Source organism: Cupressus sempervirens, chromosome 11 (assembly GCF_028749045.1).
Source record: "Cupressus sempervirens isolate cs-2001-9-10 chromosome 11, ASM2874904v1, whole genome shotgun sequence".
NCBI lineage: Eukaryota > Viridiplantae > Streptophyta > Pinopsida > Cupressales > Cupressaceae > Cupressus > Cupressus sempervirens.
The window spans coordinates 314,733,072-314,750,525 of record NC_143128.1 but is presented as its reverse complement, the minus strand read 5'-3'; the positions used below and the strand labels follow the sequence as shown (position 1 = coordinate 314,750,525).

Here is a 17,454-nt window from a genome sequence, read left to right as displayed (position 1 = left end):
TTCTTGCTCCTACATACATTAGAGGTATGTCTCTTTTTACCATAGAAATGACAAGTACGTTTAGTTTTCTTAACTTTGTTACTCCTTTCTTCTATAGTCTTCGATGATTCTCCTTGCTTAGTGCTAGTGTAGCCAAGTCCTAAAGTGTCATTGTTGGATCTTGGTGATTTCAGCAATTGTTCAAAGTACTTGATAGCCTCATTAGGTTTTTTGAAGCTCTATGCTATCTCCTTTTCTCTTTTCAATTCATTTTTTAGTTGATCATTTTGTATCTTCAATGTAGTGATCTCAATGTTTTTCATATTCAGTTCATGATGAGCATTCATCATCTGACTTAAGGTGTCCAACTACATGCTTGAAATTCTTTCAAACTCAATTGTCTTCTCCTCCATTCTATTGGTAAGCTTTCTCTTATCATCTTCTATCATGGCCTTGCCTTCAATGGCTCTCTTCTTTTGTTTAGTCACTTCACAAAGCATTATGGCTTGTGACTCTTGTTTAAGCTTGAGTAATCTAATCTCTTCATCTTGTGCTCTATTTTTCTCCATTAGTTCTACCATTGCTGCATCAAATTCCTTGGAATCTCCATTGAAACACTTGTGTGGTATCAATCTCCTTGTAGTGTATTTCATTTTCAGCTATGGCTATATCCTTCCTTCTTTTTAAGGACTTTCTCAATTCTTCTCTAGCTTCTTCCAATTTGTGTAGTGCGAGATGCACATCAATCACCTAATTGTCTATGATCTTCCCACGTTTGAAGACTTCTATCTTCAGACCTTTTCTCTAAGCTATTAGGCTTCTCCTTGTGAGAACCTAGTGCTCTAATACTAATTGTTGAAATATTCAAAATGGGAAGAGTACTTTTGAGAGGGGGGAGTGAATCAGAAGTATCACACTTTTAACCTTTTTTAGATCCTTTAAAACATATAATTGTAAATGAGATGCATGCATGTAAACATATTGAATGAACATAAAGTAAACACATGCAATAACACACATAACACCAGATTTGGTAACCCAAAAACCCTCTAGGAATAAGAAGGTAAAACTGGGGTGGGGATGATACTCACAAAATCATTGCAACAATAATTGTTTGACCACTTCTGATGGTCTGCCCTGGGAAAGGCCTGTCCTATTAAAGGCTTTACACTGTGTCAATAGTGACCTAGTTAAAGGATTTACAAACACTTTACATGAACTGTCACCTTGTTAAAAGATCTAGTCACCTCTTGAAAGGATCTATAAAGTAGTTGTTAAGCTAACCTATCAACATAGGATTTGCACTATCTAATGCAATGGCAAGAGAGTATTAGAAACCTTTGACTTGATTGTTTGCAATCTTCAATTGCTGATTTTAGGCACTTGATCTGTTCACTCTGATGTGATCCTTGCTTGATCTGATATTTCTTCGTATCCCTTACTTTGTTCTGATCAACTGGATGTATAATTGCTGCTCTGTTCCTCTGAAGTCTTTCACACTTCACACTAAATTTTGCTATAGTTTACCCATACACTGTTCTCTTCCACACATACAAAGGGGTTTTGGTCCTCCTTATAAAGGTTGTGAAGACTTAGGGTTAGGTATGGATCTACGATCCATATTGAATCTTAAGTTCTCACTCATTCTTTGCATTTTTATCATGGGTTGCATGCCTTCTCCATTTTTCTAATTGGTTGCATGCTGATTGTATAGGAAATGTAAAATATTTGTTCTTATCCTTATCATCCTTCGAAATCCTTTTATGTCAACTGCAAAAATGGTTTACATCTGAGTTTGTGAGGGCACAAAATCATATGTTGATTTTGTGTTACTCGACACATACTTGACTACTGATGCTCGACACATATACTATCCTGCATTACTTGGCACCTATTGCTTTCTGTCTTGCTCGGCACATGTATAGCTCTAGCTCACTCAACATATAAAGCATTTTGTCTTGCTCGGCATCAATTGTGACTCAACACTTATATATCACTTGGCACCTAAATAATGCTTGGCACCTAAAGTCAATTGACACTTGTTGGAATTCTGTTTCGGCACACTGTGGCTCGACATACATAGTGTACTTGGCTTCAATGTAGAAAGTGGTTAAGTGTGTTGACACTTGAATGTCAAAACTATTCTAAGACCAACACTCCTCATCTATCATTAGCTAGACATAAATGAATCACATAATTTACATAAGTATGAAGTTGTCAATATTTAAAATATAAATATTGATTTTAAATTAAAAATATTGAGGCCAATCAAATGTATAGACTTACTGTAACATAAGGAGCCCATGTCTCTGTCTGCCCCTCCTTGTCTCTCATAGAAGTTGTGTGTGTCTCTGTAGCCATGTCTCCTATATCATTGTCCCTAACCTCAAACTAAAACCTAGAACTGTTAATGGGAACTAGAAAAAAATTCTTGCACATAACACAAGTATGTGACATATAGACATGTGAGGATTTGGCAGATGCACTAGCGCCAACATCATCAACATGAAGATGAAATAATGGCTTAATTTGGGTGACTAATATACTACTCAAATGATTAATGGCTCTAATAGACACTACACTAGCCTCGACAATAATATAAGGATGTTTCACTAGAGGAGGGGGGGGGGGGGGGTGTTTGGGGGTGGTAATGTGGTGGCTTTCTTCCACTTGGCCTTGGGTCTACCCTATGGAGCTCCACCTCTTATGGCCATGTTGGGCTTATGCTCTAATAATTAACTTTAATCCCTTTGATAAAATCAACATATATTTTTCTTAGGAAATATGACACCTTCAAATTTTTGTGTGGTGGTTTGTCAAAAACCATCCACCAACGATCCCAAAAATAAGTTCTAAAGGCCTCAATAGTGCACCATTTGATTGACAATTTTGGTTTTGTATGCTCAACTAGTTTACCAGTTTTGGGGTCCACAAATAGGTTGGATAATTCCTTTTTACTAATATTAAAGATTGCAGCCCCATCATAATCGAAGCTGTCATCAAATTGGCAATGTATCTTATCATGCCAACAAAGAGTTGCATCATGTTGCTTGGTAAGGGTCTCAATATTAGCCACAATAGCATCAAGGGTGACTAGTCTGGGAGATAAAGTAGGGATAGTGATATATGTTTGTTGCATAGCCCTCAATTGAATTATATTTTCTTGAATTAAGTCTTGAATTAAGGGAGGGTTTTGAGGGAGTAATGGTGGTTGTGGATTGTTTTGAGGATCATCATTTGGCGAGGGATTGTTTGGAGTTTGGTTATGATCTGCCATGCCTGTTTATAATGAAAATAAGAATTACAATTTGAATGAACAGTTTGTTAATCAAACTAAAAAAAAATCATTTTCATTACAAAAACCTAATTTTAAAAATAAATAAATTAAATCAATTGAAAAACAATAAGAATTGAACTTATGCGTAGTTGGATGCAAATTGGAGTAGAAATTTAGTAAGTTTCTATCGTACCTGAAAGCTTTTCCTATACCAATTGTGGAGGTTGTTATTGTTTGGAATAAAATGACAAACAATGTTCAATTTTTATTTTTAAACCTATATGTAGGAAGCCTAGGTAGTTTTTTTTCCCCCTTTAGTATTAGGATTGGGGGGAAATTGTCAGAGTGAATATCAAATCATTTTTTGACTAATTTTTTTTTTCACATTGCTAGTTTTTGGCCCACCATGATCCTGCACATACCCATATTCTTTCTTTGCTTGTATGCTCAAAGAGAACCTATAATCTTAATTTATCCATAAACAATATAAATACCATATTTTTGACTTATGCATCTTGTCACAAAAATATTTGTTTTGACTTCTCAATGACCACTATAATAGGTACAAATTAAGAAGAAAAATAACTTGAATTTTTTTATTAATTATTTTCTCTTTAGATTTGATATGATCAACAAAATATTATGACTAGTTCAAATATTTCATAATTAACTAAATTAATTGTACAAGTTCTAATATTTTCACAAATACTTTTTTTTTTCTTTTTTCTTTTGAGCATTTGAAGTTTAGTTGATTTCAAATTTTTTATTTGATATTATGCATTGTAGAACAAAACTAATATTTATTTTGTACAAATTGTTTGATAAATCAAAGTTGATAAAGATTCTTTTTTTCCCATTTTTCTTTAGTTGATCATGCTGAAAATTGTATGATCTTAAACATCTATTTATTTAATTCAACAATTTGCAACTAATATTCATTTTATTCAATAATTTACTATTGATACTGATACATATCTTAAAAGAATAGGTTTTCATTTCTACACTTCTAAATTATAATTTTCTCTTTTAAAAATAGGTATTGAAGATTATATAAAAAGATTCAAATCACCTTCTCTAGTTACACATTGTTTAATTTTTTAATTGTTCACTACAAATGAAATATTCATCACCATAAAAAAATATTTTCATAATTAAAAATGTTACTATCTAAATTCCTCATTTGATATCAATTGTTGAAACCTTCTAGAAAATTAAAAGCAACATAGAGAAAACATAACTACAAGCATGTGAAGCACAAAAGATATGGAGTGTTAAAACAAAATTGTGTCGAAATTTTTTTTCAAAGAATTTGATTGTGTAGGGTGTAATGTTGAAAAAACATGCACAAGTTAAATATCTCGAAGACTTGTCTCTTTATGATATGGAAAGATCACATCATATATACAAAATGAATTTGTTGAAGAGGCCTTTAGAAACTTCCAACCACATATATTTGACACGTGTAAAGCCAAAGAAATCGTTCTAACATCTTATAATATATTCTAAATAGTGAGTGGACAATCTATTTTCTATATAAAGGACTAAATTGGAGAAGACAAGTGTTAGTACTATTGAACTACTCTTGAATATCACACACTAAAGCTTAGAAAATATAAGTCAACATATACTATTTAACACTTTTATAATATGATATTTATGTGATATTTACCTCGAAAACCAACAAATTGTGTAGATTCCTCTGTATGACATCCATAAGGGACATTCAAGAAAGAAAACGGCTTTAAGTACGTGAAGTTAAAAACCACCGGCTGTTTAAGCTTTTACAAGGGAACAGCAATTGAATCACCAAAAACCATCATCAGCACTCATGTCATCAATCCTCCATAGGTTGTTGATAACATAAGGCCAATCAATTTCTACATCAAATGTTGCTGTATCTGTAGTCAACGCAGAGAGCTCAGGCTCTGAAGAATTAATGGCTGCCAATCCTGAACTACAATTGCTTACTGCTTCTGCTGCAGAGTCTCTGAAATCCTTTGTTATGTTTGCTTGATGGGTTGCTCCCGCCATGAGAGATTTCCATTTCTCCCCTTCATCTTCATAATTTATACTGTTTTCATTACAATGGAAGCCTCCTCCTATTTCTTCTTGGATTAATCCCGGTGTATTAATTGCAGTTGCAGGGGAAGGCAGGGCATAATAGCTGTTGTTCATGACTCTGTAATGGGCATGGACTTTCTTCATTCGTGTTCTCCAGTTGTTCTTTATTTCATTGTCTGTTCTTCCTGGAAGATGCCTTGCAATCTTGGACCATCTGATTACAAAAGAAACAGAGTTGACATGAATGAATCCCCATGATCTTGAAACAGAGTTCATATTCTAGTGTATCTACAGTTTTGTCCAAATTAAGATGGAATGGGTCTTTCACTACTATACAAACATGATAAATTTTGTTTGGAGAATTCACCTGTTGCCCCACTTCCGATGGAGTTCCAAGATGAGAAGCTGTTCTTCAACTGTTATGTTGCCTCTCTTCACACCAGGGCTCAGATAGTTGAGCCATCTCAATCTGCAGCTTTTTCCAGTTCTTCTCAGTCCTGAACAGAGTTAGTGAAACGGAGTTCAGTAGGATGCCCATGTTTAATCTGATAACACCGAATCAAAGTAACAAATAACGAAGTTCAATAATAATATCTGATCAATTTAAAAAAAAATTTTGATTGTATAAATTTTTCATCATCAAAGTGTATCTTAAACTGTGTGATTTATCATCAAGATGAGAGAGTAAGAATGAGCAAAATAAAGTCGAGGAGAATGTCTATGTTAAAGTGGACAGTATCAAATAGAATGATGATTACAAACATAAAGTATCCAGAGACCAATAACAATAACATATCACAACTTCTTGAATTCGACTTTGAACCTTTTACCATCAACATTTCTGTTCAAGTTTCATGATCCATCATTAGGATGAGATAGCTAGAGAAGAGAGAAATTTGTGATAAAGTAGAATGACGATATTAGAGATCATGGAAGATCGAAATAGGCTTACCAGATTGATAAAATGTAACAAAGTTTAAACAGACCTGGAGTAAATTAAGGGAAAACTAATATGGGTGTGCATGAATTTGAGAGGAAACGAGACTAAATTGAATCTCTCAATATCTCATAGATCTTGTCATATTATAAGTGTATTATACAATTATATTTGAAGGATCTTTGATTGAGCTCAGTTTGAATCAATGTTTTGGATCATTCTTTGTGATCAATCATCCAAATAATGAATTAGAGAAGAGGGAAAACAACACTCGAAACTCTTAAATTTTGACAAAAATAAATCAGACGGCTTAAACTTCACACACTAAGACTTGATTCTTAAACACTTCTACTATATACCTGCGTATTTGGCGAGCGTGTTCCATCGCCCTTCGCCATGAAGAGACACACAACGAGTGAGGATCATGTCCTCCTCTGCCGTCCATGGACCCCTCCTCAAGTTTTCTTCCTGTTCTTCTACTCTGCAACTATCTATTTTGGCCATCATGGAGAATATTAATTTCAGAAGACAGTGTTATTGCTCCAATTTACTTGTGCAACTTTTCTTTCCTCGTTTTGAAATTGAGGTAGGATGGGAGATTGATTTGAAACCCCAATTTATAGAGACGAGTGTGAAAAAGTTGACAAACATGTGAACAAATGAGCCGCGGACCATTTGCAAAAGTAGGACGTGCTCTTTCATGCGTTTTTTCAATTAAACTTCGTGCGCGTTTTCAGCTCCTGTCGCTTTCAGTCTACGACATGCTCCCTGTGAGGGGTAAGTGCCACGTGTATTTTTATTCTCTCGATGGAAGATGCCTCCCTTTTAATGCGGGGTAGTCTAAATGCTTGTGTTCATTGAATTTATATGAAGTTACATTTGTATGATATTTGTTTTTTTATAGGCGATGTTTTAGGAGTCAAATGATTTAGCTGCTAAAAATACATTTCTTGTTCCTCTAAATTTCTCAATGTTCCTTTCTAATTAGTACACATTTGATCTCTTTTTATCTTTATGGACAAATTTGTGTACAGTTTGATTTTGATTTTCAATATATATGAAATACTATTATCTAGCACTGCTAGGTGCAACATATTTGCATTGGCCAAGTCATGCTATGCCCATCATGCCATCACTGACATCATTTGGATAATTTTAATTATTCTAAATGCGAATAAATATTTATATTCATGCTTTTCCATTTTTTATATATTTTAAATTATTATTTTCAAATATGTGTTGTTTTTTATTTTATAAAAACTGTAATTTAAAGTATCACATAATTTTAAAAATATCAAATCTAATTAAAAATAAACAAAAATTACCACAAAATGATTTTGATTAGGTTATTAACAAAAGCACAATTAATATAGAATATTTTTTTTTTAAAGATTATGATTAGATTTAGGGTCTAGTATACAATAATTGGTATTTTTATAAATTCTTAACTTAGTTTAAAATTAGCATGGTATATATGGATTTATATTTGCAAAACAAATTATTTTTTAAGAAAAGATAAACTTTTTTTGTCATTTCATATTGTGAGGATTCTTATAAAACACCAAACATGCGTAATTTCTCTCATTTTAATCTTTGCTATAGTAGATAGCTAAAATAACATGGAGAGAAATTTAATTAATAGATATTATAGAATACTAATAATTAATAGTATTTATTCTAATATTTTTATAAAATAATAAACACAATATAATTTTAGAATACAATACAATCTAATTTCAATAAAAACAAAAAAAAATAATATCAATTAAAATTATTATTATACATTACAATTTTTTTTAATGATTTTCATTAATTTTTGGTAAAATAATGAATATCAAATAACATGAGAACATTTGATGCCTTTAGAGCGAATTTTGAGTCAAGAATATGTTCATTGATATTCTTAAAATTTCAATTTTTTTAAATAAAAATATCCTAAATAGAAGCATCCCTTTGGAATTAAATAAAGATTGTAAATAATTATGTATAAAATTTTAACATAGAATGGTAATTTTTGTTCGTTATTTTTTCATTTAATTTCTTATTTATCAAAATTTATGATGTTCATTATTATAAAAACTATGATGTAGTTATTTTTATAAAATAATGAACATTACATAATTTGAAAAATATAAAAAACAATGACAAAAACTATAATTATTTAGAAATAACATTCTATTAAAAATAGATAATTAGTATTCACTAAGAAATATTAAAAATTATATGATTGGGTTGATCTTCCTTACACTTATATATAACCACTAACTATAAGCATTGTAGAATATGTTCAATTTCTCTCAAATACGACTAGTCAAGTAGGAAAACAACATGCTTAACTTTCCTTTGAAGTTGAAGTGTATGATAAATTCTTTAGGGGTCAAAATACATCTAATTATACAATTTATTTTCATTTATTAATTAATGGGAAGAGCTAAAGGTTTCTATGGTTCCCCTATTCATGGCTTTTTCTAAGCATTGTTCAACATCCCAATTCCACACACTTCAATTTATTCACATTTATTAACTAATAGGAAAGTTAAAATAAATAATTTTGTAAATTTTTATTTATTTTAATAATACAGCCAAATTGTCTAATCAAATGCATTTTTGTCCAAGATCATGATTTTTCCTATGATTCTATAATACGTTGCTTTACTTTTATTTTTTTGAAGTGTCAAACAACTTCACTCACCAATGTCCAGGGAATGTAAAAAAATGAACATTGCATTGTAGTTAATATGAGTTGATCTTCTTTTTTACATGAAAACAGTATTGAAAGAAATTGGAAATTATTCTATATTATATGATAACTAACATATATTAAATATTTTTACTATAATTGAATCATTAATATTCAATAGCAAAAATTAAATATTTGTATGAATTTATATTTAACTCTAAATTATAAATAATTAATATTCTATTCTATTTTTGTTTGCATACATGAAGATGTATAAGATATGATGATTTCTTCTAAAATTGAAAATTGACTTAACTCATCTTCGTTTGTTCCTAATAAATTTTCCTTTGTTCCTAATAAATTCTAAACAACAATTGATGTGCTTGAAACGGTACAATATGTCATTGATTGGATGGACAAGGATGACATCAATGGGCATGGCATGGCCTGACCGGTGCAAATACGTTGCACCGTAGCTAGTGAGCTATTATCTAACATGTGTAAATGCAATTTCTTAGAAACATTAAAATGAAAATTATTTTACTTCATTTGATGGTGAGTTATTCCAAATAAACATAAATTATTCAAATAGAAATCTTTCATACAACTAATTCAAAGTTAATCATCTCTTATATTTGTGGTAGAGCTTACCCAATCATCATGTAAACTTGATTGTTACTAACTGTAATGACAGATTATATCTATATTTTTACTTCAAGTCATAATAAGTAAGCAATTTAATTTAGAATATTTGTAAATGGGAATTAAGAATATTAAAATAAATGTTCACATTTAAATATTTAGTTCAGATTTGATGCTTATTTAGTCACAATAGATACTTTTTTTAGTTATACTAGCAATATCTAGTTTTTTAAAATCAAATTTAATAAAATAATGGAACTAAGTTTTGGCAATGATATTTGTCTATGATAGATTTCAGCAATCCATTTGTTTTTCTTAGAGATTTAGGACTAGTGGTTGACCACCGTAGGATCATGAAAAATTATTCTTTGAAAATGATTTGTGTGCTTGTAGATCTTGTTTTTCTTATGGAATTTTAGACCTTCAATGTATATTTGAACTATGCTAGAAATGTTTAAAAAAATCCCATTTGTTGTGTAGAATTCATATTTGAAAACTGGTGGTTGTCAATAGATGATTTACTATTCTTCTTTGATGAGAATTTTGTATTGGTTCAATAATCTTTATACAATCTTAGAAGACACATCCATTATTTGTGCAATATGTATAGTCATGTCCAACTATAAACACAATCCACAGTAAAAGACTTCAAAACTAATATAATATATAGCAAAGTCCTCTTGCTAGATCATCTTAAACTAAAAGAGATGTAAAAAAAGATATTGAACATGAAGAAACTAAATCATATGATGATAATAAGGAAGATAATTTTTTCTTGTATATAATATTTTGTACTTCAGTCAATTGTAATTAATTTAAAAACAAAGAATTTAAAACCAAGTTTAGAAATGATCACTGTGTTTGGAGTATTGAGATTGGTAGCTCGTAGCAACAGGAATGACAAATTGTTTTTTTCAAATTGATTTCCACACCTATAGGTCTAAAGCTTTGAATTGCAATACAATTGGTGTCACAATTTGTTGGTTTTAATGCACATTTAAAATTGGTGGAGTCAATAGACATAATTGAGGAGCTTGCAAGGCTAAATTTAGTGTTCTTATTTGAGTAAACTCTATTAAATTGATTCATAACAATTTGTAGAATAGTGAAAAACACACCAACTAGTCGTACAATATGTGCAATTATGTATAACCTAATTTCATGCGTAAATAATACAATATATAACAAAGTACTATTACTAGATTCCCTTTACGATGATAAAGAATAAGGTTTAACTTTCTATGCAAAATATATTTGCTCTAGTAAACTTGAATAATTGTCATAAATTTATTCATTTGAAGGTGTAGATTTCACATTCGAGTGTTAATATACATGATTGAGGAGTTCATTAGGCTAAGATTTACTACTTCTTTTCTTGTTAAGCTTCATTATTGGTTCAGTGAGTTTCACATAAGGTAAAAAAAACACACCAAGTAATCAAGTTATATGAGTAGTCACATGTAACTATTAATGTAATATGTCTTCAAACACTTCATGTCATCGTAAAAACACTTTATTAGTGAGGTGCCCGCCAAAGTTCAAACTCCTATTGTACCACTAAGTTCCCAAGCTTTGTGCCTATACTAGGGTGTTGAGCTTTCAATTTTGAAAAAGTGAAGTGTGGAGACTAAGGCTCTTTGGTGCAGCCTTGATAATTTAAGTAAGAATAAATCCTCTTGAATAGTCTTTAAGATGGCGATGATGAAGAAATATATAACAAAGTCTACTCAGTGACTCACTAATTTTTTTTTATACTGAGAAGAAATTAAAATTGGTCTTTTGTATAACATTCATATGCTTTTGTCAACTCATACTAATTATTTTAAAGAAAGATATAAAACTATTTAAAAAATATTAAAAAAACGCATCTAACATCTACAAACTCAAACTAGAATCAATGTGAAATGAGTAAACAAGGTAGGCTGTTGTTGGCTAATAACACACAATCACCCACCATGTCTTATCATCCCAAGACACTGCATGTTAATTAAAAAACACAACTCCTAAATCTTTTTACTTTCTTTGAACTTCTTTTCCAATTGTAGGCCATGCTCTCTATTATAAGACTTGCAGCATAGACTTCAATTTTCTTCTCATCCATTACCACTCATGTGCTTAATTTTTTTTTTTTTTAAATATTCATACGGGCTTTAATGATTAGACTAGAATTAAATCAAACTTTAGTTTCATAGTAAGACATGCGTACATCATCTAGAAGGAGTTTAAATTAAAGAAAAATGTGAGTTTTGCGTGTTTGACTGAATGGGGAAAATTTCTTTTCTAGAATTCGGAGGAGACCAAATGTTTAAAATGGCATTTTTTTTTTTAATGATGTAGAAGACTGAATAGAGTGGAGTTGATTTATTTGGGCTAAACGAGCACTAATCTTGTTTTTTTCTCATGCTTATTTTCCATATTGAAGGCTGACCATATGTTTATTCAATAGAAAATGAAGGCACAAGGGAGAAATTTAGTGGATTGGCCCCATGTTGGGTATCAAAAGAAAAGCTCAAAATTTATTTTATGGGTTTTATTGGATGATTACAAGTTTATTGAAGTATCCAAGTTTTTAATGGGGGAGGTAAGCTTTGATTAATAAAAGTATAATAATTGTTTGATATAAATTTGAGTCGAAATGATGATCAGAGAGATCATATTTCCACAATCCATTAAAATTATTGATAATTGTTTCTGGGTTCAATTGTGTTGAATTTTTTACGACCAACATTTCGAATCACACTACATGATCCATCATCAGAATGAGATAGGTTAAATTAGTTTTGATTTTTTTAATTGTTGAATAATGTCATAGTTAAGTGAAGGGGTAAGCTTATTTTTCAAATTATATTCTTCAAAGTAAGAATTTCAAAATTTATTTTAGTTTTTTAAAAGATGGTTTTAAGTAGATTATTAGTAATAGTACTTGAACGTGTTATTGAAAAGTGGTTGATGTATTTTACCACCAACGTTTCGAATCATGCTACATGATTCATCATCAAAATGATATAGGTTAAATTGGTTTTGATTTTTTTTATTGTTAAATAATGTCATAGTTAAGTGAAGGGGTAAGCTTATTTTTCAAATCATATTCTTGAAAGTAAAAATTTCAAAATTTATTTTAGTTTTTTAAAAGATGGGTTTAAGTAGATTAACTAGTAATAGTACTCGAACGTGTTATTGAAAAGTGGTTGATGTATTTTATAAGTAGTGTTACTTAAAGTGTTATTAAATAGTTTATAATATATATTTTGAATACTTTAGTTTTTTATTAATTAGCATCACAATAAGGGAGCTGACCTTTACAAAATTACAACCTATGGGCATCAAAAGAGATGACAACACACTAATAGTTAGGGTGAGTTGTATGTTTCAAGTTGTACCATCTTAAACTGGAAGCACACATCATTTCAGACTTTAGCTCCCTCCTTTTAGTGAATTTATGATCCATAGATTTATTTGTGCTTGAACTACTCAATTTCCTACTCTGATTGCATTTATTTTATGATTCTTTTTTGCATAACCCCCTAGACCTCACAAACACAAACCTCGGGATCTCCTCAAGTATAAGTTGACTTAAGTTCACCTACATTTGATATAGCTCAACCCAAGTTGACCTATACCTAGGACGAAAAGAATTTTGGATCCTGTGTTCCTCAATTTGTTTCTTCAATGCCTTTAACAACTTGTTGTTACAAGTTAGAGTTGACATTGCGCCAAAAGATCAACCTATTAATGCTCGATACAACCACTAGACTTATAGAACATAGGAGGCAGTTAAGCCATGTCACAAATCTCGAAGGGGAACATTGGCGATTAGTCCAACAATCCCCTCCTTAGCGTTACTCGATGATATTTGAACCTGTGACCAAGCTCTGATACCATTTGTTACAAGCTAGAGTTGTTATTGCACCAAAAGATCAACCTATTAATGCTCAATACAACCACTAGACTTATGGAACACAGGAGGTGGTTAAGCCATGTTACAAATCTTGAAGGGGAGTGTTGGCAGTTAGTCCAACACTTGTTTTTTTTCAACGCCATAAATTAGTATTTTAGAGAGTTTGGGCATTTCATTTTCACACCTCATAACACAAGATCACCAAGTATTTCATACATGCATGAGAAGATGCCTAAGGCATTCTTCTATGGTCAAGCACAATGCCATCTTCATGACATTCAAGGATTCATTGAGAGCATTTCCTCTTCAAGATCTCGCATCCATTGTTTCTCATAAAAGAAGGAGATCTACATTGCATCTATCACACTCACCCATTTCTTCTTCTTCCTTCAAGACTATCCACCTCCATGGCTCATTGAGTTGGGATTGACAAGATCCATTGCATTTGTGAAGATTTCCTATATTCATATTAAAGATTCAACATCAACAACATCTAGCATTTCAAAATCCTTCCCAACAAGAATTTCATCAAGTAAGGTAAATTATCTAAAGTTTATCTTGCTTCCATACATAATTTACACTTAATTTTATTTCAAGGTTAATTCCTCATCTAGGGCTTGACCAAGGAAATGTTGAAAATAATTGGTTAATTGTGATTGTCTTTGATGTTACACAAAATATCATATCATTTCCAGTTAGTGTATGTTGAGCTCACTCAGGTGATGAAGACAGTTTCCCATGTCTGCTGAGCATTCTAGAGTTTTCCTAGTTCATAAGACAGTGTCTATTGAGTCCACTCGGGTGACAAGAGAAGATTGCAGAAGTTGAGTGTTAACTAAGCTCACTCAGTTAATGAAGGAAAAGTTGGATGGAACCAATGTTAACCGAGTGAGCTCAATTACCAAAGGAACTTTGTCAAAATGTAGTGTTAACTGAGTTCACTTGGTTAACATAGAAAAATCATTTTTGAGTTAGTGTCTGCTAAGTAGGGTCAGCTAACAAAGGATTTTCTTGTTTTGGCATATTGAATTCAATAGTTTAGTTTATTGGTTCTAACCGACTAAGGAGATGAATATTAAGTATTATAAGTTGTATTCAAGTTGACTTGACAATATGTATGAGATAAATATTAGGTCAAGTTGAGTAATGAATGTGAGCAAGTAGTAGAAGATTTGAAGATGCTTAGAGGAAGCAAATTAGAAGGATAAGTATAATATATCCTTGTTGAGCTGCAAAGATACATTTGATTATAAATGATCGAGTATACAAGCCAAAATTGAGATACGTAATCAACAATTTAGTTGCATCAAAAATCAAATCATCTCATTGTTACTCTCTAACCATTGTAGTAGTGATCTAAATCTCTTAAAAGAGTTAGCTTAATAGCTCTTTGTAAATCCTCTAACAAGGTGGCATTTCTAGATTGAAGTGTCTAAAGACCTCTAATAAGGCCACTCCTAATAGGGTGATTAAATCCTCTAATAGGGTTACACCTAGCAATGTGTTTTGTAACCTTCAACTAGGTTGGCTCCTAATAGGCCTCACTTCAAAAGAGTGAAAATCAATAACTAGTTGCAATTGGTGGTTTTTCCCAAATTGGGTTTCCATGTTAAATCTTGGTGTCACTTGTGTTCATGCTATTTATTTTATGTGTATTTAACTAAGTTAAATAAGGTTAATCACTAATAATAGCTTAAGATTTGCATTTTTTGAGTTACTGTCTCTATTTCAGTGTTTGCCAAGTTACAACATTTACCAGTGTAAATCGAGTGCCTGTGTATTTATCGAGCATCAACATTTTCACTGAAGTTAATGTTATGTACTAACATCTAAGGGATCTGAGATTTATTTTAGTGGTAACTAATTCACCCCTCCCCTCTTAATTACTCCTCTTATATTTCCAATAATTGGTATATGAGCTTCTTGGTGCTTGTAGAGAAAGGTTTCAAGGACCTAAGCTAAATATCAAGATGTCTTACAGGAGAGAGATTCCCAAGCTAAAGAAAGATAACTTCTAGGCATGGCAAGAACTTATGAAGTTACACTTGGCAACTGTCAGTGATTCAGATTTGAAATACTTGGAAAATGCTTACAAGGCTCCTATTGGAACATTGATTGTAGAAGAGATTACTAAAAGGAAAAATCATAATAGCGTGATGATTGACACTGCATCAGCTCTCAAATATGTTGAGTTTGATGAGGTCAAAGGATGTGCTACTACTCATGACATGTGGACCAAATTGAAGGATATCTATGGAGGTGATGATAACATAAAAATAGCTAAGGCAGAAACCTTAAGAGGCCAGTTTGATCACATGAAAATGAGAGAGGATGAAAATAGTGCAAAATATGTTGTGAGAATCAAAGCTAGTGTCAGTGCTATCAAAGCCTCTAGAGGAACAATTGAAGATATAATAGTGGTAAGCAAGTTTCTCAGATTCCTTCTTCCTATCTATGCAATTAGAGTGTCTACTATTCAAGAGATGATATGTGATCCAAATAACAAGATAACTTTGGATGCTCTAGTTGGAAGATTGACTGCATTTGAACTAGATAACTATGATAATTATACTCCTTGTTCTAGCAATCTCGAGTCTATATTTAAAGCCAAGGTATCCCTCAAGAAGAAAGCTAAAAAGTCTAAAATCAAACAATCTAAAAGTGAAGAGGAAGACAATTTTGACAGTGATCTTGAAGCCATTGAAGCATTTCTTGCAAAAGCTATCCCAAAGGCAAAGGACTGTATAAAGGTAAAATCCCTTTAATCTATTTCTCTTGTGAAGAAGTTGGACACATTGCTACAAGATGCCCAAATAGAGAAGAAAAGATGAAAAGAAGCACCTCAAGTACAAAGGCAAGAAGGATTTCAAGAACTTTAAGGACTACAAGTACAAAGGTAAGAAATCTTGTTTTATGGCTAAGGATTTAGATAGTAGTGAAGATGAAGAAAAAGTTTATATTGTTGTAAAAGATGAATCTGATGATGAAAGAGATAAAATGCCACTTATCTCTCATGTTAGCAAACATGATACATGGATTATTGATAGTGGCTGCTCATATCATATGACTGATGACAAAACAAAGTTTAAACATATGGAACATTATGATGGTGGAAGTGTGAGATTTGGAAATAATGAACCATGCTACATAAAGGGAAAAGGTTGCATCTCAAAGTCATAATCTACTGAGTGTGGCACAGTTGAATAAGATTGGATTCAAAGTAGAATTCATGAATGGGAAGGCAAAGTTGTTGGACGGAAAAGGAAATCTAGCTGGGTCTGACAAACAAACAAAAGGTAACCTATTCTATCTAAATCTTAGTGAAAGTTCATGTTATACTACTCAAGTAGAAGAAAGTTGGTTATGGCATAAAAGGTTATTTCATGTGAACTTTGATAATCTAATCAAGGTAAGAAAGAAGAAAAGAGTAAGAGATATTCCTAGTCAGAGGAAACTTGATATGAGCCTATTCAAAAATTGTGAAATTGGTAAGATGAGAAAGACAAGTTTCAAAAGCAAGGACTATCATTCTGAAGAAGTCTTGGAGCTAGTTCATATAAACTTATGTGGACCTATTGGAATAGAGATCTACAATGGATATAAGTATTTTATTCTTTTTGTTGATGATTATTCTAGAATGATGACTATAATGTATTTGAATGAAAAGTTTGGAGCATTTCAAAAATGTAAATGGTATCTGGCAAGAGTAGAGATTTTTTTGGAAAGAAGCTGAAGTGTTTGAGATTAGATAGAGGTGGTGAATTCATTTCCAATTAGGTCAATGAATTCTTCATTGAAAGATGAATTAAGAGACAAGTATCAACTCTTGATACACCACAACAGAATGGTATAGCTAAAAGAAGGAACAAATCCATCATAGATTGTACAAGAATTTTAGTGATAGAAAAGAGTGTTGCAATCAAATACTGGGAGGAAGCAATTAGTATTGCAATGCATACCTTGAATAGAGTACAATTAAA

General features: G+C 31.5%; 1 protein-coding gene across 1 annotated transcript; it reads right to left on the bottom strand.

Moving 5' to 3' along the window:
• Nucleotides 1-4,859: 4,859 nt before the first annotated feature.
• On the bottom strand, nt 4,860-6,870 carry LOC149529385 (transcription factor MYB57-like). The gene is made up of 3 exons (XM_089811075.1): nt 6,614-6,870; nt 5,685-5,814; nt 4,860-5,531 (listed from the first exon to the last, which is right to left on the bottom strand). Exons 1-3 carry the CDS (start codon nt 6,759-6,761, stop codon nt 5,060-5,062), a joined length of 750 nt encoding a protein of 249 aa, XP_089667201.1. The 5' UTR covers nt 6,762-6,870; the 3' UTR covers nt 4,860-5,059.
• Nucleotides 6,871-17,454: the final 10,584 nt, after the last annotated feature.

What these genes read in the sequence shown, in the direction of transcription:
- LOC149529385 (XM_089811075.1), bottom strand. Translation starts at nt 6,761, where the DNA reads ATGATGGCCAAAATAGATAGTTGCAGAGTAGAAGAACAGGAAGAAAAC. An exon ending in CACGCTCGCCAAATACGCAG is followed by an intron (nt 5,815 to 6,613) that starts GTATATAGTAGA and finishes AACTCTGTTCAG; the next exon opens with GACTGAGAAGAACTGGAAAA. An exon ending in CATCGGAAGTGGGGCAACAG is followed by an intron (nt 5,532 to 5,684) that starts GTGAATTCTCCA and finishes TTTTGTAATCAG; the next exon opens with ATGGTCCAAGATTGCAAGGC.